The following is a 25,919-nucleotide window of genomic DNA, read 5'->3' as shown; positions in this document are numbered from 1 at the left end:
ATCATACAACTATGATGTCTCATTTCCTTGGAATCCGTACAAATACGGTATTTCATTCTCTCCGAGTCCATACGACTATGGTCTCTTATACCCTTTGAACATCATACAACTATGATGTCTCATTTCCTTGGAATCCGTATAAATACGGTATTTCATTCTCTTCGAGTCTATACAACTATGGTCTCTTATACCCTTTGAACATCATACAACTATGATGTCTCATTTCCTTGGAATCCGTACAAATACGGTATTTCATTCTCTTCGAGTCCATACAACTATGGTCTCTTATACCCTTTGAACATCATACAACTATGATGTCTCATTTCCTTGGAATCCGTACAAATACGGTATTTCATTCTCTTCGAGTCCATACAACTATGGTCTCTTATTCTCTTTGAACATCATACAACTATGATGTCTCATTTCCTTGAAATCCGTACAAATACGGTATTTCATTCTCTCCGAGTCCATACGACTATGGTCTCTTATACCCTTTGAACATCATACAACTATGATGTCCCATTTTCTTGGAATCCGTATAAATACGGTATTTCATTCTCTTCAAGTCCATACAACTATGGTCTTTTATTCCCTTTGAACATCATACAACTATGATGTCTCATTTCCTTAGAATCCGTACAAATACGGTATTTCATTCTTATGGTCTCTTATTCTCTTTGAGCATCACACAAATGTGATGTCTCATTTCCTTGGAATCCGTACAAATACGGTATTTCATTCTTTCCGAGTCCATACAACTATGGTCTCTTATTCTCTTTGAGCATCACATAAATGTGATATCTCATTTCCCTCCGAATATCCATTCTAAAATCGTATCTCATGCTCTCGTTGCCCGTTTGTGAACGGCACCGCAGCGAGATTTTTTATTGCATTCCAATTCTAGGATTTCGTTTAGGGTCTTGCATTATATTAAGTTGCATTGTGTCTAGAGAGTCCTTTGTCGATTAAAGCTACGCAAAATGGTTCTGTCACTTTTTGCTTCGGTATTCGATGACTACGTCATTTTTACCAAAGAGGGGCATCTGTAGACACCCCATTTTGCTCCGCTCTGATCAACAAAGAAATTAGGGTTTCGCTGTCAATTTTTGAGTGTTTTATATTCCCGTGTCCGCCTCGTATGTTTTCTCGATCTTTTCGGTCATCTCGGTCATGTTCTGCATTTTTTTTGCTAAGCGTTGAGAGGGGTTGTTCGCAAGAATCCTAAACAAAGAGAGAATTTGCACCCGTTCGGTGGGTCTGCATTGAGCATTGGTTTAAATTTGGATCAACAAGGGGACCCGCATATTGTTTTAATGAAAAATGAGTGTTGAGCCTATTTCGATCTAATGCATACAGATGTCCATCAAATTGGACAATTCGGATTAAACCAAGGAAATGATCTAGGGCATAACCCATGTTGGTTTTAGCCCAATCCAATAGTGACTCGGATTATCCTATGAAAAATTATTTGTGGGCCCAACCCATTTATATTGCGGCCCACTAATTGGGCGGATTGGCTCATCCAATGGTTGATTTGTGGGGTATGACCATCCGTGTTGTGACCCATCAATTTGGTAGTGCAGATCATCTTACGGAGATAATTTCAAGAGTGCAACTCATTTATGTTGCGGCCAAATCAAATGGACAGTTTTGGATCATCTAATGAAGAAGATCTAGAGAGCATGGTTAATCGGTTGGATGGCTCGGATCATACTAGGGAAATGATCTTGGGAGCGCAACACGTTCATATGTAGCCCATCTATTGGACGTTCCAGATTATCCTGTTAGTGTGAATTAGATGAAGGAGGTATTGCCATTAACATGGGGGAAAAGGGGTATTTTTGTCAAAATGAAAATCAAAAGGCTAATTTGTAAGGAAAAGAAAAAACGGCAGATTTGTAGAAATCATCTTTGGAGAAAACGGCAAGTGAACAAAACAAATTTTTTGAAATGGTAAACTGCCACTCTTGAAAAGATAAAACAAGAAACATGCTAAAAGGTCTGCAAAGATAATTAGTAAATTCTAAAGATTAATTGGGTTAGATGATCAAAGTGGCAAGAGGACAATTAATTGTAAATCGAAAAAGGCGACTATACGAAGTTTCTGTATTGGGGTAATGCCTCATACATATATGCTGGGACGATGAAAAAAAAGGGGAGGAAAAAAGAAAAAAAATATAGCTTCTCATCTCCTGGATCCCAGTTTTGGCTCCGGGCAGCAATATCTCATCTCATCCACCCTTTTGTTCCTGATCTCCAACAGCCCTCCGACTCACCTTCTGTTTTCTTCCCCCTCGTCTCTCTCTAACCCAGAAAAAAGAACAAAAAACAGAGTACTCTCTGCATACTAAGAAGAGGAAAACCGTGCTCTCTCTACACTCTGTTTTTTTTATTCCCATCCCCTTCCCTCTGTTCTTTGGATTCCCCATCAATTCTCCCTCTGTTTTTCATCAACCCATCCCCACTCTACCACTCTGCGTTGATTCTCTCTCATCCCTCCATCGGTTTTTTTTTTCACAAAGAAAAGAAAAACAGAGTGCTCTCTCTCTCTCTCTCTCTCTCTCTCTCTCTCTCTCTCTCTTTCTCTCTTTCCCCATCTCTCTCGGTTTTCTCTCTCCCATTCTCATGCTCTGTTTTTTTCTTTTTTACACTCTCACTCGGTTTTCTTGTCTTTATCTCTTCCTCATCTCTCTCTGTTGTCTATCTCTACAACTATCTCCCACTCTCTTTACTCCCTATCTCCCTCTGTTACTCTCAACCTCTCAATCTTTACTCCTACACTCTCTCTATTCTTCTACCCATCTGTGTGTGTCTCTCTATCTTTTTATCTTTATCTATTTATCTGTTTATCTACCACTCTATCCATCTATCTCTCTCTGTCTCTCTATCTATCTCTCTATCTCACTTGCTCTCAATCACTCTTTCCCCATATCCCTAGCCATCCCCATCCACAGCAAGATAAAAAAGCAAAGAGAAAAAAAGAAAAAAAAAAGAAGAGAAGAATAAAAGCAGCGCGGATCGAACAACGGCCGGATTTTCGGATTTCTTCGGCTCTCGGATTCGGCGAGGAACTCCACCACAGGTTGGTACACTGTTCTTGGATTTTTCCAGGATCGTTTGGTATTTTTTATGAATTTTGCATGATTTTTAAGTATTTAATTGAATTTAATTCAATATTATATGTGTGTGCTTAAAATCATGATCTGCATGAGTGTTTCAAATCTGTTTCGTCCCGAAATTTAATACAACGATCTAACGGTTTTCGAAAATTTGAGTGAAGAGGGGTATTTTATTTAAAATAATGGCTGAGTAATTACGGAATTCGAAAAAATAGCCATCTCAGGATGATCTATTTTTTGGAATTTTAATTTTTTCTTGTGTTCGTCACATCAGAACAAGGCTGGAGGACGTTTTCCCGAATCATAATTTTCTCGAAAATCGTGTTTTAAAAATAGAAAATTCTTCAAAAATATCTTTTCGACGAAGAAAAATAAAATATATACTAAACGAATTCCAAAATTAATGAAATTTCATGAGAAACTAATATAATACTGATACATTCTACCATGAATTTTTGAGAATTTTTAGAATCTGTTTGGTATATCATTTTATGCTTTCTTTGAAAATTATCAGATTTTGGGAGAATTTTTACTGATATCAGATCACAGATAAAATTCTCAAAATTTTTACAGTAGTCTTAAATTCCATACTTCTTGTTGCTGTAAAATTTGAGATTGGTTTGGATCTTGTTTCATATGGGATGTAGTGTTAATTCATAATCTGGTCTGAAAATTGAAAAATCCGGAATTGATAATAAATAGTTTCCAAAATTCATGAAAATCTCACAGCATGCTATTTTTACTTATATCTTACTACTCTAGAAATTTCATTGAATTTAGATTTCTATTTCTAGTAGTTTCTGTGTTATTTTTGCAATCTGGTCCTATTATTGTTAATTCGAAATTAAATATGAGCTTAATGTAAAAATATACAAAACTCTTCCAGTAAGCTACATTTCATCATATCTTGCTTCTGTAGAAGTTTCAACTCATTTCGAATTCGTTTGCTACAGTTTCACTTTTAAAATCACTCAGATATTAACTCCTTAATCCATTGAAACAGAAATCTTAGGATCTTTAGATTTCCCTAGAAAAATGGCCAGCGCATCCATAATCGTATCCTTATTGCATTCGATCTTTGACAACTTGAATATTTAAGCTATAGCACGTTGTTGGCTCCGAGGTTACTGTCCACGAAAATCCTGAGATATGCCAGGCAATAAGGTGCTATAACCTAAGTATTAAATTGGCAAGGAAAGAGCGCACGATTCCCTTCCTTAGATGTTATTCTGGGCCGAAATTGGTGAACCCTAGAACCATTGGTAATCCTTGAATGTTCAGAAACTGAAAATCCTTGAAATCTGAAATTCATTAACCTCGAGAATTTAAATCGATATGTCTTGTGTCTTTCGGAACCGTTGGATCGCGGTTTCTGTCATAAGAACCCTTAGAGCCCAATTTAGGAATACTGGTGTCGTGTATTGTCCTAAGTTTTAGGGAGTCTTAGGTTTTAGGGAGTCCTAGAGTTAGGAGTCCAGCCTCATCACGTACGCTTGCTATGGATAGCAACCGTGCCATAGGTTTAGTTACACTAGTCACCCAATTTTCCCTAGGACAAGCCTAGCTAACTATGATGTAGGTAAACCTGCATTAGTCTAAGGAACAACTTGCATTTAGATAAGAATCATATAACATCTTAGATGAAATCCTAGGATAATAAAATCCTCAACTTGAATTAAATAACTTCTCTTAAAACTGTTGAAACAGTCAAATCCGTCTAGGTCGGCGTCTTAGTTGAGTTAGGCATAAGTAGCTTAGCTTAGGTGCACCGAACTACGTCGACTCTGATCCCAGTGAGGCTTGGATACGTAGGCAGCTTGGATGTCTGATGGCATACCAACCGCGAGTCGGCTCCACAACAAATTGTGGGGTTTTGTACATTAATTTTCTTGTACATTCTTAATTAAATCATTTAGGATTTTCCATGAAATTAGAATCTTAGAAGAACTTGCACCTAGATTGAATCCAAACAAATTAAGGAATCAAGATACACATTTAGGATCCACAATGAAATTAGATCATATGATGCATGTCACTTAGTTCGCACATTAATAGAGAGTTGAACGAGCCATTTAAAATAAATTTAAAAGAGTTAGCTTTTGGAATCGAAGACCGATTATTGGGCGGGAATGGTGCATGTGGTGGATAACTCCCCATACCTTCCATTCTTGTAACCAGGTAGCGAGTCTAGATTTCTGGTTAATTATGGGTCCTAGATCCCACATCTAGGTGGCGACTCTGTCAGTCTCTTTTGTGTGGAATTCGGATTGCCTTAGTGATCCCAAGTTCACATAAAAGATGAATTAAAATCAATAATAAAAATGCACACGCCAATCGCGTGGGTACGAGAGACCGAGAGAGGGAGCATGGCGGCTCGCGCCCCAACCCTCTCGCGGGATCGGGTCCCACAGAGATTGATTATTATTTTCTTAGCATTATCTCTTACATAGGTTCGCATGCTAGTGTGTTTATTCTATTGCTTTGGTAGTTTACTACTGTGCTTATTTGTCCTCTCACCTGCTTAGTTGTCGCATTTATTCATCTTATCTTAATTATCTGCTTAGCTGTAGCTGTGCGTGCGGATGTTACTGCTTTCCTAGATGTGATGGGTTAGGATTAGATGCGGTGAGTTAGGATTTGGATGTTTATTTTCTTTTGCCCATCCCCGGGTCATGCATGCTTAGATAGACGTTTTCTCGGGGATGCTTGTTCCCATTTCGCATGATTTTAGCCCAAAACTCTTCAAAATTAATTAAAAATGGCATAAGAGACCATGTGCTTGCACTTGGGCGAATTGAGGGCGCTTAACACCTTCCCCATTCGTCATCAGGCATGGACTTTTGTATCTCTGGTTATCCGTTGCAACAGAGTATTTCATGGGATCCAGGGCCTACTTCCTTGGATGGCGACTCTTCTTTGTTATAGGTACATCTTGGTTCCGGGCTAGTCCTTGAATCGAGAGGTATCTCATTTATATCACCACCCATGCTTTGAGTGGCACCATTTCGAGAGTTCCTTGGTAGAGCTCTCCTTCACATTGTGGAGATCTTAGAGGACTGGTGCGGGATCTCGTGTCCCTCGCCCAGCCGTCCTCGAGATCGGGGTCCACACCAGCTATGGACAATGATAGTAGCCCTCTCACTGCTAAAACACACTTTTTGCCAACCTTCCTAGAGATCATAAGCCGATACAAACCGAAACGATGGATGACATCTCGTCCATGCTATAGCCACAGCTATAATGCGCGTAAACAAATAATGAGGAGACTTGGATTCCCCCTCAAACACCCTAGCATTTCTCTCCTTCCATACTACCCACCAAGTAGCAAGCAAACAAACTTCCCATAAGATTCTACCCTTTCTTTTCCAAGGCACAAAGCTCCAAAGATCCACAAACATCTGAATAGATCTTGGGAATACCCAAGTAATCCCAAATCTCAAGAAAATACAGCCCCGTATAGTCCGGGTAAACGAACAGTGCATGAAAAGATGATCCACAGATTTCCCATCCTCAAGACAGAGGGGGCAATGATCAACAAGCCACACTCCACGATTTCTTAGAAAGCTAATGGTTTGTATCCTTTCGCGACACACAGCCCAACCAAAGATGCTAACCCGAGGCGGACAATGAAATTTCCATACCTTTGCTGAAAAAGAGGGAGCAAAAACAAGGCATCAAGCTTTTATAGAATGATTTGACAGAGAAAATCCCAGAAGAATCCGCATTCCATAATCTCCTATCCTTCCCTACTCTTTTAATGTAGCAGCTATCAAGGAGCCTCTTAAGATCAGACACAGACTCTAGCTCCCAAGCAAAAACATTTCTTCTATAAGCCGGACACCACACCAAATCACCGCCACTACGATCCAAGCATTCACTCACAAAAGCTTCTTTATTTAGGGCCACTCTTTAAATCTCCGGGAAAAACAACCTAAGCGGCCTCTCTGCACACCACACATCTTTCCAAAATCTTATTTTGTCCTCTCCATAAACTCTAAATCTAATATTGAGGTTAAATGACAAAGACATTTTTAAAATATCTCTCCACACCGTCAGTCCATTTTTCTTAAAGTTTTCAAGTGATTCCCAACCTCCAGACTGACACCCATACTTACTACAAATAACCTTGGCCCACAAATGAAACTGCTCCTCACCAAACCTCCATAACCACTTCCCTAGCAAAGCGTGGTTGAACTCCCTAAACCTCCTGATGCCCAATCCGCCTTCCTTAATAGGCACGCAAACATCCTTCCAACTCACCAGAGAAATGGCTTTTTTCTCCTCAGTTCCGCCCCACAAAAATCTGCGTTGAATCATTTCTATTCGCAAGGCAACGCTAACTGGGCACTTGAATAAAGACATAAAATATACAGGGATATTTGCCAAAGCTGCCTTGACTAAAACCAACCTTCCTCCTCTAGACACTAAATTTATTTTCCAAGTGTCTAGCCTCCTCCCTATCCTCTCAATTATCGGCTCCCATAATACCTTGTTTAGTCTTCCAACCCCCAAGCGCAGACCCAAATACGAAGATGGTAAATGATCCATCTCACATCCCAGGATCCCAGCAAACTCCAAGGCCTCCTCCATAGGGATATTCAAAGCAAACATCCTAGATTTATAAAAGTTAGATCTTTGCCCTGATATGATTTCATAAGATCTCAATATAGATTTCAAATTTAACACTTGGAGTCTCTTTGGTTCACAAAACAAAAGGGTATCATCCGTAAATTGGAGGTGTGAGACCTCCACACAATCACTTCCAATTCTGAAGCCTTTAAACAGTCCCACCTCACAACCTTTGGCTAGCAACCTACTTAGGATTTCTGCTACAATAACGAATAAGAAAGGGGATAGAGGGTCCTCCTGCGGAAGGCCACGGGACGACTTAAAGAAGCCAAAAGGGGATCCATTTATCAAAATTGAAAACCACGCAGAGGCCACACACGACTTAATCCACTGACGCCATCTATTCCCGAAACCTATCTTACCAAACAGAAAGTCTAAGCAGTCCCATTCCACTCTATCGTAGGCTTTTTCCATATCCAATTTGCATAAAATTCCTCTCTTATTAAGCCTCCGGTAATAATCAAGGGCCTCATTGGCAATGAGGGAACAATCCAATATCTATCTCTTTGCTACAAAAGCACTTTGATAGTCAGATATGATTACCGGAAGGACTTTCTTCAGGCGCTCAGCTAGAACCTTGGCCAAAACTTTATATAAACATCCCACAAGACTAATAGGAGAGAAATCAGAATTTTTTTATGCCCCCACTACTTTAGGTATGAGAGCAATGAAGGTAGCCCCAGTACCCATGTCTAACTCTTTACCATTGTAAAACTTCTTGAAAAAATCCTGAATATCCTCTTTCACATATTGCCAACATGATTGGAAAAAGGAAAGGGAAAAACCATCCGGCCCGGAGCTTTATCTTTACTTAATGAAAATACCCCTCTCTCAATCTCCTTCTCCTCAAAAGGTTTTTCCAACTCCATACACAGATAAATCCAGACTGCTAAACTCCAAATGCTCAGGTGTTGGTCTAGATCCCCCTTCCAAAGAATATAGAGATTTGTAAAACTGTAAGACAACTTTAGTGATCTCATCTTTACCTGATACTTCTACTCCGTTATCCACCAAATACTTCTTCTTTTTCTAGACTTCTTTTTCTATGGTTTGGTTCTTCCCTGACGAGTCACCTAAACCGATCTTCATTGACAACAGCTTCCGGATCCAACCCATCAAAACATGAGATCAAAATATATCTGCCTCTATCTTTAGCAATATGATGATACAAATATAAGGCATTTGTCCCTCTTTGGAGTTATGACATTTGACTGACTCTCCAATAACCCAAAACTCTTAATTAGAAGAGTGGTGCAAGTCTACTCTCTTTTACAAGGATCACATTAATCTAAAGAGATAAATACAATACCCTTTACTTTTACAATTGATTTGGTATAAAAATTTTATACAGAGAGATAATAATCAACTATCCTCACATTCTAAGCTTGTCTTAATATTTTGCAGAGTACATGCTATAAGGTTGTTAACAGTTTCCACAGACTCCATTGTTAGCTTGGCAGTGGGAGAGGCATTGGCAAGGATTTGAAATGCTACCGTGAGTATGGATCCTCCCTCTGTAGTTCTCTCCTCGGGCTTGGAAGTGATCACCATGGGCCTTGTCTCGAGCCCATCGGGGAGTATCGAATACCCAGACGGCAATATCGAAAGATTACTAGAATCGCACCCTGTGATCACCGATTGCATGCCAGTGATATCCACCGGAGCATAAACTATCATCGATTCAAACGCATTCGTACAACAATCTTGCAGAATCCACATATTGCTCTCTTTTGATTTTGTAGCCTGCATTCCACAAATCAATGCTTGAATTTAATTCGGAGTTTTTGATTTGGAAAATGGTATATAAACTCTCTTGTTTTAACAATGATACTCCTCACTCGATTTACGCTTATTTCTAACTAGCATTCTTGGCCCATGTTATGCATTGGTGTAAAACAATGGGCCCAACCCATCCAAAAATGAGTTGTAAAATGGTGGACTGGGCCCTATGCATGGGCTTGTGTGGAGATCATGAGACCCACCTCACCAAAACATGACGTAAAATGGTGGGCCCCACCCTATTCATGTGTTTGGGTAGAGATGGTGTGCCCTACTACGTCAAAACATGAGGTGCAAAATGGTGGCCCTACAAATGCTAAGCATGTGTTTAAATTTGGGGTGGGGCGAATAGAAGTGGTAAAACCAAATTTATAGAGGAAAATACTTTTCTAATTAAAATATTTCAAGGAAAAAAACAAATTCCGAAGGAAAGACATGGTTAATTATAGGCTGTCATAATTCCCTTAAATGTTATTTAACAAAATAAGATAAGTTTTTAATAGAGTGAGGAGTGTCATTATAATTAGAACAAGAGAGAGCACATATATAGTTTCCCTTAAATCTTTCACAATTTATCTTATGTGGAACAAAAGTCAGACTTACATGGAGTGTAACTGAGTTGCCACGATCTTGACCTTTGGCTAAGTTGGCAATGACTTGTACCGGGCCTCCAGTTGACATGATGTCCCACTGAAATTTAATCAAGTAAATCACTAATGGGGTTGATTATGCTCATGTTTGACAACCATACATGAAAAATATTTCATGGAATATTCATGGGCCCAATTGTGAAATAGGAGCTGAGAGAGAGGGAGGGGGAGAGACATGATCAGCCCCCTTCCCTCTCCACATTTCACAGTTGGGCCTAGCTACTAATATTCCATGGAATAGTTTTTTATGGTTGTCAAATATGACCTATGAGTAAAGATTTTGGATAAAAAGAAAAGGATTACAACCACAAACCTCATTCCTTCGAGCATCGTCCCTCAAGAAATCAAAGAGGGCAAAGGGGGAGACGGGTAACCATACCGACGAAACTGCACATAAGATCACCCCTAGAGGTTCGCCGGGATCATTCAAGTTCTTCCGAGACGATACCCTTACACTGTCCCCCGCTTTCGTTGAAAGCTTAGTCCATGTGTGGTAGCTTGATGCACCGATCGCTCGACAAAAGCTCCATGTCATACGTTGCGCTAGCTTCAAAATACTTTTCCTTCCCGCTAGTGTGGTAACCCCTGAGTATGAAACATATTAGTTCTCAGAAGACGCGTTGCACAAGAATTTTTCGAAAAGGACTAGGGAACGTAGTTGCGAAATTCTCTGAATAATTGAAAATATCTTGAACAATCGCAAAATTTTATGACTCATTTTAAACTTTGAAAAGAAAAGGAATAATTCAAAAAAAAATCTGAATTAAACCAACTTTTTTAAAAAAAATGCAAATTTGATGAATAATTAGTCAATTTCTTGTACATTGTTTTTAAATTTTCTTCTGGAGATTCAAAATTAATGAAAAAGACTTTGTTGGGAAACTAAACTTACATCCTAATTTAGCAAATACATGCACTTAACCATCCTACCAAAAATAAAGTCATATATAGATATATAGATATATAAACTATTGATATCCATGCGACTATGTTTTGATAATGGGATGTCTCACTCCGTTTTACTCTTTTTAACCACCTGTAAAAGGCTATTAAAATTCCCAAAAAAGCTCTCAGCGGCCATTCAGGGAAGTCAAGTTCGTCCCATTATCAAAACATTGTAATGCCGATATGGATCAGGCCTACATATACTTGTTATTAAATGAAAAAGACATTTTTTTTTTAAAAAATCTGCCAACTCTTTCCATTTTTTTTTTAACATTAACCTCAGCAAATTATTCCCAAATCCAAACTTTGTACTATATATGCTAGTGAGTGATAAATCGCTCAACTCACCACTAGAATCCTTTGTAGGAACGTTGGTTGCCATGAAGAAAACAAGCCTTTCGCATTGGAGTTGCAGTGTTGCCATCCAATGCTTGGCCCCGAATGCCAAGCCGCTATTAATGATTGAGCGATACAGTGTAGGAACTGTGATCTTCTGGCATTCTAGATGCTCCACCCAAATAACCTACAAAACCATCAGAAATTCAAACTCAAATCTAAGAGGAGTTATAATTGTATTTATATCAATAAACCCCTACAAATTTGGTATATAGTCATTGTATCTTCTTTATATATGTAACATAGAGAAGCAACCACATCAAGGAAATCAACATTTCCATACCTCTTCTTTGTAGAATTGAACATCGAAAGTATGATCAAATAATAAGAAAACAAAATCCCAACGACCCATTTCAAAGAACATTAGATACAAGTTGTTTTACCTTGCAATGGCCATTGCATTTGTCTTGGATGATGCAACCAGAGGGGCGCTTCCGGCATTTTCCGAGGGAGACATCGATATTATCTTCGAGTTTGTCGATGGAGACGTCGACAATTGCCCAACTATCGGCGCTCAACTGCTTGCATTGCCGAACAAAGTATACCTCTCTAGTGGGCACCGTTGGCGTGAGCATCTGTAGCTCTGCAAACATCTGAATTCCCTTTGGAACTTAGTAAAGAGATTAAGAGCATCTTGAGAATAATTTTTTGTGGATTAACACTAAATATGATTTATGTATAGGAGTCCACACTATAGTTACCTGGTTGGAAAACGAATTCGGGCAGCAAAACGTGATGAGAACAGGCAACACGGAAAAAATAGAGAGGAACGAGAAATGGGAAAAATGATGGAAAATCGTATGAAAATGCATTAAGAAACTTCTTAAGAAACACATTATAAATGTTACATAAACGATAGAGAAACGGCAATAAAAATGCATATAAAACACAAGGGAAATATGGAGTATATGTTTTTGTAGATTTAAATTTTGTTTATTTCAAATTTCTACAGGATTTTACACAAAAATACGTTCCTATATAATTATTTTCATAATTTTTATTTAAATTAGAGGCGTACATATATAATTTATGTATGTTCTTTACAAATTTTATTTTTTAGCATAATATTTTGACTTATTTTTATTACAATAAATTCTATTGTTTTCCTTTTTAAAATCTATTTCATAATTTTTAGGTGTGTCTTTTTGCAAAAAGATTTTCATAAGTTTCAGACATGTTTCTCACATGTTTACATGAGTTTTTTATATGTTTCTCACTTGTTTCACACTGGTTTCACATAAGTTTCCCACGTGCTTCCCATATGTTTCCCATATTCCCCAATTTTTAAATCAAGCTTTGGAAATGTTTATAAAATGTGTTTTTAAGGAAAACAAGTTTCCAACCTGCCCAAGAAGTTTACGACTATGGTCTGCACTCCATTTTTTTTTATAATGGCACCACTCTCCTTGGTCGTTTTTAGCTCATTGCTAGTGGCTGTTGCAATTCCTCAAACACTACAAGAAATGCACTCATGTGCGACGGACAAAATCCGTCGTCAAAAGGTATAAATAAATCTGTCACTAAAATCTTTCTATAGATCTTTAGTGACGGTTTTTTTTGTTTTGGCCGCTATAAAAAGAAGTGTAAATGAAAGAAAACTCTCATTACTAAAACTATGGAATGTAGATATCATCCCATTACATAGAGGATAAGTTGTTGGGCTTGCTTACCAGCTGTAAGGCTCCATTTTTGTTATCACCTTCGCCACTACAAATAATATCAACAGTAGCTGCCTTTGATATCATGCAAGGGAACATTTCCTTCCATTGATTCTACAACAAAAATAATGAAACAAAAAAAAGTAAAAACATAATAAGCTTAAAAAATAATTTTAAAATTAATTAAAAATGGGGTTAGGGCCGGGTCTCAATGGATCTAGATGGATCCAAAGGATCCGAACGTTAATGGACACGATTTAGGCAAAACAATTGGATCCGGACCAAAGCAAATTAAGGAGTGCTTATATCATGTTATAACAACAACAACAAAAAAAGATAGAAATCAAAGGAAATCATAAAAAGAAATTTACCACATCCATGAAAGCTTGAACGAGTCTGGTGAGGTCAAAGAAAACGACACCCGTCTCTCTGGAAGCCTCAATGGATCGCTTGACCGGACCGTTGTTTGAATTCTCATTCGAGAACTCACGAACATATTCATCGTAATTCAGTATCTCTCTTCCTGTCTCGACGCTCCGGACCCACAATGGTTCGCCTGCGGTGGCCATCTTTGTCAACTCGTCCACGGCAAGATTAGCTATCTCCAAAATTCTTGATTTTTCAAGGCCGAAAAACCCCGTGTAGAAATCTAATGAGCTTCTGTTCTCTTGATCATTGCCCGCCGAACACGAAGAGCTAGGTGATGCAGTCCCTCCTGGAAATTTTCCTGCCGCTGCGCGTAATTTTTCTATCTACATTTGGAAATGCAATTTTTAAAATATAATAACCCTCTAAAGTGAGAAAACAAGCGAAATTCTTGCTTATGAACATTTTATCACCACAGTAGTATTTAACTCATTACATCCCATTGATTTGCAATGAAACAACCTACATGATCTTATTCCCATGTCACATGAAGCCACACTCATAATGATACGAATTTCTGCTAAAGGGCAGTGATAGCTTTTTTCAAGGAGTGAATTTATCACCGCCCTTAAAAAAAATGTAAAACATGGCTGTCCCATTATCAAACATGGTCGTGCGGACATCAGTAGCCTTTGTTTATATTATAGCTAATAATGATAAGAATAATAATTAGAGGAGAAATCATAGTCTTGACGAAAATAATCTTCAAATCGGTGCCCTTTCGGCAATAAAGTCTAGACACTGCACATGATTTTTGATTTGTTGGCTCTAGAAGGAATCGATTTTCGTCCTTGAATCATTCAATTTAGGGCTCACCACATGACTTTCAGATCAATTATAGTGGGCCCACAATGGAAGCTAATCATTACCCTTGATTTAATACACCGATTAATTGTGGATTAGTATAATAAGAGCCTCCAAATGACAAAGAACATTTGTACAGCATTTCGTTGCATTGTACCTTTGCCAAAGGCTCACATTATAGGGAAATCATATCAGCACAACCATCTTTTGTTGTTTCCACAGTCTGAGCTTGTCTTTTAGTATTTAAAGAGCTGCCAAAAGGTTATTACAGTTCCCAAAAAGCTCTCACAAGCCAATTAAAAAAGAAAACACAAGCTAGGCTCTCACGTGCATATAACAAAACATGGTTGTACTGATATCATTTTCCACATTATATTGATCTTCAATGCTTATTAGTCCATGGAGAATGATATTTCTACCCCTTCTCGAGCATTTCCATTAGGGCACAACCCTAGTTTCCACACCTTTTGCTTTCTCTTCTCTTGAAATTGACATACTTTTTTCAAATGTCAAACAAATGGGAGTGAAAATGTAGCCAATCCAAAGAAAAGATAAATGAGGAGGTGAAAATGCTGGAGGGAAGGTGGAAATATCATTTCCCTTATCTTGATGGCTAAATTTACACACCTCGGCTTTGAGTCGCGCATTTTCAATCCGCAATTGTTGTTCTTCACTTGTCATGCTTGTGTCTTTGCTAGTGGTAGCGAAGCCGCAATTAGGGCAACACGCCTTCTTGATGGTCTCCCTCATGCTCCGATTTTCGTCTCTAAGCTTCTCCATTTCCGACTTCAACAATGAGTTCTCGTGCCGCTCTTGAATTGCCTGCACAAGTCGGGTCTAGCACCATTACTATAAATGTCCTTTAACCCAATGTTTAAGAACTCCGAGAAGAAAAATCAAGCGAGTCAATGATCGGTCAAAATTTTTATTAACTCAGGCGAATCAAAAGATTTTTTGATCAACTTGATAGCAAAAAGTAGGACAAATTAGAATTCTATTGTTAGGTACCTTACCAGTACGCCAAAAAACTCCAAAGTTGATGGAACGCATTAGGCAAGGCCCTTTAAACCTGTCCCATACCATGTTGGGTCCCACCCAGTCCTATACCTAGGCGAGCCCCCACTTAGAACTGTAACATCTACCATGGTAAAAGAAGTCAACTCGGGCGAGTAGATGATTGACTCGGGGAGTTTTTAAACAATGCTTTAACTATAAACATTGCTTCTGCTTCAAAGTCTACGGACATGCGAATGTGATTTGACAAGAGGTTGAATCATTCATCTTGTGACCTCTGTTCCAAAATCTAAATGGGCTACAGATTAAAAAAATATAACCATCTAATGATCTAGACCGTCCAATGGACAAGTGTTGAACAATCTTGTGCTCGATTGCCAGTAAAAGACCCCCAATCCAATGGTCAGAATCGTCTAGTGGGTGAGATTCTTGTATCCTAGCCCATCTTTAGCATGGTGGTGCAATTTGGATAGGGTCGGGTTGGGTCGAGATTTTGCTAAATAATGAATTGGAATCAACCAGAATCTGGCCCCATTTTATGGTAAAAGCTCAACTCAAATTCCAAAAGATCGACAAGGGTGTAGTAGGCCCCACCATCTGAATCATATGTAGTGGGTCCCACCATATGCACATTGCAGAGTTTAGGATTACCTTGATCTGGGTCCTTCGATTTTGAAACCAGAACTTGACTTGGCGGGGAGCAAGGCCTAATTGCTTGCTCAGTTGTTGCCTCTGCTTCTCGTCTGGGTGTGGAGACTCTTTAAATAGCCTGCATGTGTAATCATTGTCAATATAACAAGCAGACTCAGCTCCTGACTCGCTCGGGCTGACCCGTTTTGGGCTTCATATGTTGCTAGGCATTTTCACAAAAAACCCATTTCAGCGGTTCACTTTTTCGGGAGAGAATAGCCACCTCACATGAATTAAATGAAGAAGGTTAAATTTGCTGCTAGATGACTGTTCTCTCCTGGAAAAGTGAGCCACCAAATGACTTTTTGCAAAATTACCTGCAAATCCATTGAAAAAAAGAGAGAAGGAAAAGCAATATTAAAAAGAAAGTGCAGATAATTAAGATGCATTGTTTCAAAAAGCTTGCTATGACAAAATTGTGGGCTCTGCCATGGATTGGCCCAAACCACCTCGAAATGAGTGTTTAATTGCATCTTATTTTGGCTGACATATGAAATAATTATCATTTGTTAGTATAAAACCAATAAGAAGTTCAAGATTCAAATTCTTTAAACAATACACTGGCAAGAACAAGTACATGTGAGATCATCAAACAGGTGAGCACAGTGCACCCATAACAAACCCAATTAGATGAACATGTTAGAGCATCAAACTAAGGGGTTGATAATGTTAGAAAATGGGCTAATAATAATAATATTAATAAGGGCCTGATGTTAGTACAGCCATATATAATTTGATAGTGGCACTGCTCCCTCTGGTGTACACTTCTAATTAGCTTTTTATGGTTGTTACAATACACAAGATGCTACCGACATCCAACCAGAAAAGTCTAAAACAAAGTGAGCACTGCCATCATCAAAATATGGTTGCAAGGACCGGGTATCAGTTGTCTGCTAATAATTAGGGATTTGGTAGGCAATTTGAAAGCAATTTCGCAACTCACTTTTGCAGGAGTGATAATAAATGAATAAGACAAATTCGGCCAAAAAGTGAGCCTGTATTGTTGTTTTCACCTACAAAAGTGAGCCGTGAGTGAATGGGAGCCTTCCCCTGAGTTGCCTAGCAAATCCATAATAATAATAATAATAATAAGGGATTTGCTAGGGTCTGTCGCAGAAGGCATTTCGCAAATGGGTTGTTGCATGTGAGAGCAGCCACACAGGCAGGCTCACATTTCAGCTGAGTTTGTCTTCATCCATGAGGTGGCATGGTCTCACATGCAACAACCCATCCGTGAAATGCCTTCTGCGATATTCGCTAGGAAATAATAATAATAATAATCCATTTTTTGTACTGCTATCTTTGTATTATCTTTGTTCCTTCAGGGCCACCTCGGTTCTGTTTATATATATATATATATATATATATATATATTCTGTTGCCCTTTTCAAAAAAATAATAATCCATTTTTTGCTTTTTTGTTTATGATATAGTGACCATCTCGGTCCTGGTTGTAGCTTTCTCCTACATTTAATAAATTCTACTATCATTCAAATAATAATAATAATAATAAGGGATTTGCTGGGGACCATCCCAAAAAGGCATTTCTCGGCTAGTTGTTGCATGTGAGAGCAGCCACCTCAGATGAATTTAATGAATAAGATGAAATCTTCTGAAAAGTGAGCCACTTGCAACAGCCTGCCGCAAAAAACCTTTCTGCGATGGTCCCTAACAAATCTAATAAAAATATAAATTAAGTAAAAATAAATAAATAAATACCCTTAAAATGAGTTCTTATCTAATGAATGTGTAAGGAATAATATGAGCGAGCAAAAGTACGAGTACAGGCCACTAGATCAATGATCCAAACATGCATTGCCCAACTCAAACTGTGGATGGGTCACTGTGCAAAACTCACCACATTGATTCTACCTCTATCTATAGAGGCTTTCTTAATGAATACGATTAATACATACAGTTATTTTTTATTTTCATCCTCTCCATTCAGTAGCTAAAAACAGAGCGTTAAAACTGTAAAATGGCAGTAGATTTTGTTCCACGGCCCATTGGCTCGTAGAGTAAGTGGCCCCCACTTGCACTTTTACCCTTCTATATGTTTTACTCCAACAAAAATGTGCACATCATCATGTAAAAACCCCTTAAAAATATAGCATAGCTTACAAAATATTAGCAAGTTCAAATTTAATTTAATTATAATAACTTCATTATAAGGAAAAAATATATAAAATAAAAAACAATAAGATCCACACAAATGGCCTCTCTTTACACTTACATGTGCATGGAAATCACCCCACTATAGCTAGTCATTTTGAGCTCTTTCACATCATTCATTTTCAGGGCTAGTTGATTCAAAAAGTTATTTCTTCTGCTCATTGGATTTTAGTATTTACTAGGGTTTTTTTGGCAAGTGAATGCCCATCTCACAAGTTTTCTTCCTATTTCTATTATTTCTTTTCGATTTGCCACGTCATTTCCATTTCCTTTCTTTTCCTTTCCTTTTTGCGAAAAGCAACTAGTCGAAACCTTTTATGTTTAGATGTACCTAAGTTTCACATAAATCATTATCAGGACCGGCTTTTTCGATTGGGTTAATTTTTTGAACCATGACCCATGTTAAACACAATATAATTATGGTAAATATGAAAAAATATTACTAAATAATTATGTGAAATAAAGGAATATTGTTTAGCCATAGAATACCTTTTGTAAACCTGTTTTTACCTTTACTTTTGGACTGACTCCCGTTTGACTCAAATGAATAAGCAAATCTTTTAAATTATTGTATGATTCAAATGAATAAGGAAATACTCAAAACTAAAAAGAGAAAGAGAAAAAAATAATAATATAGAAGTTCTCAGGTCTACGAGGATATTGAGATTTAGAAAATATACATGAACTATATTTAACTTGTTCTATCTGAAAATCCTGACACGAATAAGTTGAATCAGTGAGTTGGTGAATAATATAACTACCCAACTTGGGTTCCTTAAAGTTTACTTAAATTTCCATGGAAAAAAGGTGAACAAGATTATTACCCCACTTGGGTCCTTTAATTTACTTAAATTTCATGGAAAAAAAGGTGAATGAGATAAATACCCCACTTGGATCCTTTAAATTTTATTTAAATTTCATAGGGAAAGGCCAAATTATAATGATATATAAGGGTACAAAATCCTGACAGTCAGGGAAAAAAAAATTCACAGACCGCCTTGACTCGGACTGACATAGGACGATTCCCGAGATAACCCGGCAATTTTTCTGAACTCCGGATAGAATCAGGGTATGTTCAATTGTGCAGCGGAAAAGAAAAAGAAACAGAAATGGCGTGGCAGATGGAAAAGGAAAAGAAGAAAAGAAAAGAAAAGTAGAAAGAAAGAAAACACAACAGAAAAAGAGAAGAGAAGAGAAGAGAAGGCTCACGTTTCCATTTCTCTGATTTGGTCTGTAGTATGTCTATGGTATTTCTTTCTCTTCTTCTTTTTACCATTCTCTCCTTGCTCTTCTGGTAATAACTCATCTGGGTCAGCTTCATCATCTGATCTTCCTGGACCCGTGTTTTCACTACTAATCTCGGCGGCTTCTTCTCTACCACCACTCTCTTCATCGCCTTCTTCGACCTCAGAAGCAGCTACCGTGGCCCCTCGAAAGACTCCTGCCTGAGAATTAAGAATGAGAAATATGGTGAGAGGAAGAAAATTAAAAGATAAAGGAATAGAAAATGGTGGATAAATGAATTCTTACTAGGGAAAGAGATAGAGCTGGAGAAGCAAAGAAGTCTTTGGTTCGCGACGTGGGAGGATTCGACATTTTGATAGACATTGTCTTAAGGGCTTTGATGGGCAAGGTGTTTTAACCAGGTAGATAGACATGGAGAGAGAAGAGAGAGTGGGGTCTGTAAATTTAAGGATATAAAACAAACAAGGGTTAAGAGAGAGAGAGAGAGAGGGAATATTTGAAAGGCCGTTAGGTGTTGAACGTTAGATAAATGGATGGGTCATGTATCTAGCAACCTAAGAAAACGATAAATGTCAACTGTTTTTTTAGTTGATTGATTGAGTTGGGTCAGAGCCATGTTTTGATTATCTTGGCTTGGCTTCATTTACAGAATTAAGGTCCTACGTGTTGAGTGAAGTGATATTTCCACCCCACTTTGCTTGTCTTTTTCTTAAGATAAAGTAACTTTAAGGAAAGGCAAATGGTATTTCCACCCTCATGTTTGTCTTTCCTAAAATTGTTGTATTTTCACCACATTTTCATTGGGGTGCAACTTGGGCCCGGTTGCATCACTTGGGCCGGTTGGATCAGTTTGAGACCACCCTAGCCCAACCCGAAGTGGCGTTACCTCAACCTTATGCCGCCTCAGCCTGAGACTCTGGTCAAGGAGGGTTAACCCAACCTGCCTTTAAATCTCGCAACCCTAACCTAACCTGACTGACCAGATTTTCTAAATTAGGTTGGGTTGGGTTCAAGTTGGTCCGGGTCAAAAATAAGATAAAACATATAAAAGAAGAGAGAATGGTTTCTACACACTAGTGTAGATAAGTTATCTACACACTAGCTTAAAATACAATGGGGACTCACATTGTTTGGGTGATCCAAAGCATTCATTTGATGGGCCCTCACATAGATAGGGTGTGCCCAAAAAATCAACTTCATAGGATCATCCTAACCCTTCGAACCATAGAGGCAAAAAATGGATAGATTGCTGAAGGTTTATACAAGTCCATTTTACCTCCACAAATCGTAGGGTTAGGATGATCTTATGGAGCTGATTTTTTGTGGACACCCTATCTATGTGAGGGCCAATCAAATGAATGGTTTGGATCACCCAAACAATATGTCTTCCACTGTATTTTAAGCTAGTGTGTCGATAACTTATCTACACTTGTGTGTAGAAACCGTTTTCTCATGAAAGAAACCATGAACCAAAGATTTTGAATTGAAAATCACATTAAAATTAGGCGGAAGGGGTCATGTCGAGTTGCCCAAGGCTTCAACCCTTATCGAATCAGAAATTACATCAGATTTGCTTTCTGATGTAGAATGACTACACGTGTGTGGTTGTTTTGCTAGGTTTGAATGACAATTACTCACCAAAGAAAAAAGGTTTGAACGACAATTACATGGATTAATACGAATTAGAAAATAAAATAAAATGAAAATGTCCATGTTTATTTCATAAAATTAATAAAAGTCCACTACAATGCTTTGATAAAATCTATTTTTAAGAAAAAGAAACTCTAAAAGTTAACATAAGACAAGCAATTAATTTCAGTTGTCCATCTAAAATCCTATAAAAGCTAAAAACATGACTAAATTAATCCTATAATAGAAATATGTAATATATATATGTACCTTGTCCGTAAATGTGCCATAACTTCCTCAAATCACGTCCATATTGTGTGATCTTGGGCTTGTTAGATAGCTAATCGAAAAACCTTTCTACTGATACCAAAATCGAACTTAACAAATGAGATCTGATGCCTTATAAAAGCTAAGGCTATAAATAAAATGACGAAAATAGAAGTTGATGAATGAAATGAGCATGCCATCTACGGTTATAATGAATTGACAATGGCATGCAATCTACGCCTACCATCCACGGGAAACGGAAAAACAATCTGTGGCTATGTGGATGGAAATGCTATCTAAGCATGTGGGATTGCTTGTGCGCCCTTGGCCTTGAGCCTCTCTGACCTTGTCGCAGGCTCAGGGTGTTTATGCCTAATTCGTTGTGCTGAAGTATTAAATGATACCAACTCTAACAACTTAAGATTTTGGAGTAATTGGTTGTTTCACATGGTACAAGAGCAACTGCCTCACAGCAGGTTCTGGGTTCAAAACCCTACAACTCCTTGATATTAAAAATACACATGCACGACCATTCCAAAAGAGGGGCCACATCGTCACGTGTACGGTTGACCCAAAAAAGAGGGGCTACATGTGAGAGGGAGTGTTGAAGTATAAATGATTAAATAATACTAAATCTAACAGCTTAAGCTTTTGGAGTAATTTGTTGTTTCACACGCCATCCCCTACAATAGAAGTCTGAACCGATCTCAACTACTCTGTGAGTTTCTCCCCATATGACGATTTTAGAGAAAAACTCCAATATGACAAGCTCTTTCAACCACGTGAAAGAGCCAAGGTGCTCTTCACAAAGGATGTTCCAAAAGTTAACTTTATTCAAATTTACCTTTTTTTCCTTCCGCATGTGCTTACATTATATAGATGATCATAACCCAAAAAAGAAACAAAAATCAAGAAAGAAACTAGTAATTTTGTGTAGCTCTCTTTGACCCACCAACTTCAAATATGGATATTTTTTATATAAAAGAAATATTCTATGAAAATGCTTACTAATCTAATATTACCTATCTATTAAAAGAAATATTTTTATGATGAGGAAAGGAAATATTAGAGGCTATGTGAAAGTATGAGATTATCTAAATTTGAACTAGTTGTGGGGCCCTCCATTGGGTAGTCTGTTTACGAGTTATGTAGTGCTAAATCTAACTGTCACGTGCTTCTGCATCATTTGCCCTCGCTTGAAGAAAACTCAACGTTGAGTTTAGGTCTTTGTCCTCCAAATCTAATTATTTGTAAGACGTCGTAACAATGAAATTGTGTCAACCTTCTCTTCTTCATTTTCTCATTTTTTTTGTGATCCTCTGCATGATATTAATTCATGAAATGGGCTCTCGAAGGTATACTCTCATATCTATATGCTCTTCCTCGTGGATGTTGGTTTTGGGAAGTGCTAACTATGTGTGAAAGTCTCCACTTGTTGTTGGAGTTGCTAGTTCTCTACGGCTAGATCAGGTTGGACGCTTGGTGCAACAATTTATTCATCCCGTTGTGCATGCGGTGAAGATACAATGTGCTCTTCTTCTTCAAACCAAGGGAAGAATGAGCTCTAATGCCAAATCATGCAACCTGACCAAGGTTTTAAATTTCGACCGAAATCCGAAATTTCGGGTTTCGGTCGATAACGAAATTAAAATCGACTAAACCCGAAAGTGTAGTTTATTTCGGCCGAAATTTCGAAATTTCGGTCAAAATTTTGTTTATCTTGAAATTTCGTCCGAAAATTAGAGATTTCACCTAAAAATCTGACTTTTTGATAATTATTTAATATTATCCCGAAATTACCGAAATTTTGAAACTTTCGATCAAAATAAAGTTGGAGAGAAAATAGTCGTTCGTCAGATTTCGACCGAAATTTCAGTTTCGGTCACCGAAACTAGGGGTGGTTATTCGGTCATAACCAAAATTTGATAACCGAAATAATTTCGGTTATCAAATTTCGGTAACCAAAACCGAACCGAAAATTTTAAAAACCGAACCAAAACCAAACCGATTAAAAATTCGGTTATTTGGTTATAAACGAATAACCGAATAGTGGGAGAAAAAGAGGGAAAAAAGGAAAATCTCGGTTCCGATTGGAGGGCTAGGATCATCCAATCGAAATGATTTTTTGAGCACAACCTAATTAAATTGTGATCAATCAAATGGACGGTTTTGATCATTCTACGGAGTGCCCATATAGCACTTTTTTTGAAAAAATTATGGTTTTTATCATTATTTCGGTTAACCGATTTTTTTTTAGATAACCGAAACCGAATTTTCAAAAAAAAAAAAAAAACCGAAACCGAACCGAAAAGGAAAAAAACCGAACCGAGCCGACCGAACCAATTCGGTTCACTTCGGTTATTCGATTTTAACCGAATAATGAACACCCCTAACCGAAACGCATTACGAAACCGAAATTTGAAACCTTGAACCTGACTGCGTGTGTATATGCGTGCGTTTTACCAGGTTTGAACAACAATTACACCTACTAGCACAAATTGGAGAAGATAAAAGGAAAACTTTTACGTTTCTCCTTTTTCTTTATTGTTTCATAAAATCAATAAATTTTTTGTACACAACCATCCATGGAAGGGCCTTCCAAATGAATGCTTTGGATCCCCCCAAAAATGTGGGGCCAGTCCTGAGCTATAGCACATATAAGCTTAGCTGAGCTATAGCTCAGGAATGGCCCCACATTTTTTGGGGGATACAAAGCATTCATTTGGAAGACCCTTCCCCGGATAGGATGTGTACCAAAAATCAGCCATGTATGATCATCCTAACCCAATCAAAGGTGGAGGGGAAAATGGACAGAAAATGTGTGTCCATGTTTCGGCCCATTTTTTCCCTCCACAAATGGCAGGGTTAGGATGATCCTATAGGGCTGATTTTTTATACACATCCTATCCATGGAAGGGCCTTCCAAATGAATGCTTTGGATTCCCCCAACAATATGGGGTCACATGTGTTTTTGAGCTATGGCTCAGATAAGCTGAGCTATAGCTCAGGAACGCTTTCCTCAAAAGTCAATTGCAATGTTTTAATAACATCTATTTAAAAAAGAAACCCTAAAAGCTAACTTAACATCTAAGCAATTAATCTCGGCCATCATTCTCAACTAACTTACATAAAAGCTAAAAGCATGACTAAAATAACCTTAAAATAGAAATCTCATAACAAACATGTACCTTGTCCCTAAATCTGCCGTAACTTCCTCAAATCACGTCTAAATAGAAGGATCTTGGGTTCGTTAGATGGGTAATCAAAACTTTTCAAATGATACCAAAATTAAGCCAAACGAACAAGATTTGATGCCCAAAAATTGGGCTACAAATAAAATGATAAAAAATAAAAGTTGAATGGCGGAAATAGACAAGCAATCTATGGCTATAATGAATTGACAAAGGACATGCAATCTATGAGTACCATGCATGGGAAACAGAAAAATAATCTATGGCTACGTGGAAGGAAATTACAACTAAGCATGTGGACCCGCTCGTGCGCCCTTGGGTTTGAGCCACTCTAACCTTCACAGGACTTCGAGATGGGCCCAACTCTTCCAGCCCGAGCTTAAACCAGGTTAAACTCGTGGAGTTCAGGTTGAGCCCAACCCAAGTTGCACCCCTACTTTTCATTGTCTTTTTTTTGTGAAGGAATGAAAATGCCAAAGATGGAGGTGGATATATTATTTACCTTGAAATACATTTATTTTAAAAAAGAGGAATGCTAGCTGCACATGCAAGGTATGTAGATGCATCGCATGCACGTACACACTTGAAACAGGAAACAATCAGATGTTTTCTATGTATTAAACCTAAAAATCTGGGAGCTAGAGACCCATATGTACCTAACCAATATGCCAAAAGCCCCACAGCTATTGGAACGTGTTAGGCTAAGCCCTTTACACCTATCTCATACCAGGTTGGGTCCCACCTAGTCCTATACTTAACCAGGCTCCTACTTATAACATTCCACCATGCTTCCGCATCTCTCGATCAATCTGTGGCTAGCCTTCTTTTTTTTTCTTTTCTTTTTTCCAGATAGCCCTCTCCACGCTCGGGTGCGCCTGCAACTATCCACTAGGAAGACATGTCCATGTCAAGGAGCTTCCTAACAGCCTTCATTATTATGTTACCTATCAGCAATACATCAACAATCCTATTCTACTTATGTACAAATGACAATATTAATTAGGAGAGCTTCTTAGTATTTTCTAAGTGTGAAATATGAAGAGGAGTGCCATTATTAAAAGCAAGGCAGGCACAAAAACTTATCCTATTTCACCAATTGATCACATGATATCAAGGAGTTTAATAACGGTTTATAATTTTGTAATTTTGTAGTGTTCATTTAAGAATGATTATCCTTTTTTTTTTTTTTTTTTTTTGGAATGAAGAGTTGGAGTGTGGCTGATAAACAGCCGAGCCGAGCTGAGCCATAGCCATTAGAGAAGTGAGATTTGGCTATGTGAATAATAAGGACAGATACATGCAGTA

General features: G+C 38.0%; 1 protein-coding gene across 1 annotated transcript; it reads right to left on the bottom strand.

The window, feature by feature from the left end:
- Window positions 1–8,871: 8,871 nt before the first annotated feature.
- GL2 (HD-ZIP IV family of homeobox-leucine zipper protein with lipid-binding START domain-containing protein) lies at window positions 8,872–19,970 on the bottom strand. The gene is made up of 11 exons (XM_077363428.1): window positions 19,813–19,970; window positions 19,492–19,727; window positions 16,072–16,189; window positions 15,034–15,228; window positions 13,548–13,928; window positions 13,189–13,290; window positions 11,902–12,111; window positions 11,471–11,645; window positions 10,491–10,762; window positions 10,131–10,217; window positions 8,872–9,491 (listed from the first exon to the last, which is right to left on the bottom strand). The coding sequence occupies exons 1-11, from the start codon at window positions 19,888–19,890 to the stop codon at window positions 9,111–9,113; spliced, it is 2,235 nt and encodes a 744-aa protein (XP_077219543.1). The 5' UTR covers window positions 19,891–19,970; the 3' UTR covers window positions 8,872–9,110.
- Between the last annotated feature and the right edge of the window lie 5,949 nt (window positions 19,971–25,919).

Source organism: Tasmannia lanceolata, unplaced genomic scaffold (assembly GCF_043159265.1).
Source record: "Tasmannia lanceolata isolate RefF3 unplaced genomic scaffold, GAP_Taslan_0.1 ptg000003l, whole genome shotgun sequence".
Classification (NCBI taxonomy): Eukaryota; Viridiplantae; Streptophyta; class Magnoliopsida; order Canellales; family Winteraceae; genus Tasmannia; species Tasmannia lanceolata.
Note: the sequence above shows the minus strand (reverse complement) of the source record. Positions and strands in the feature narration are given on the sequence as shown.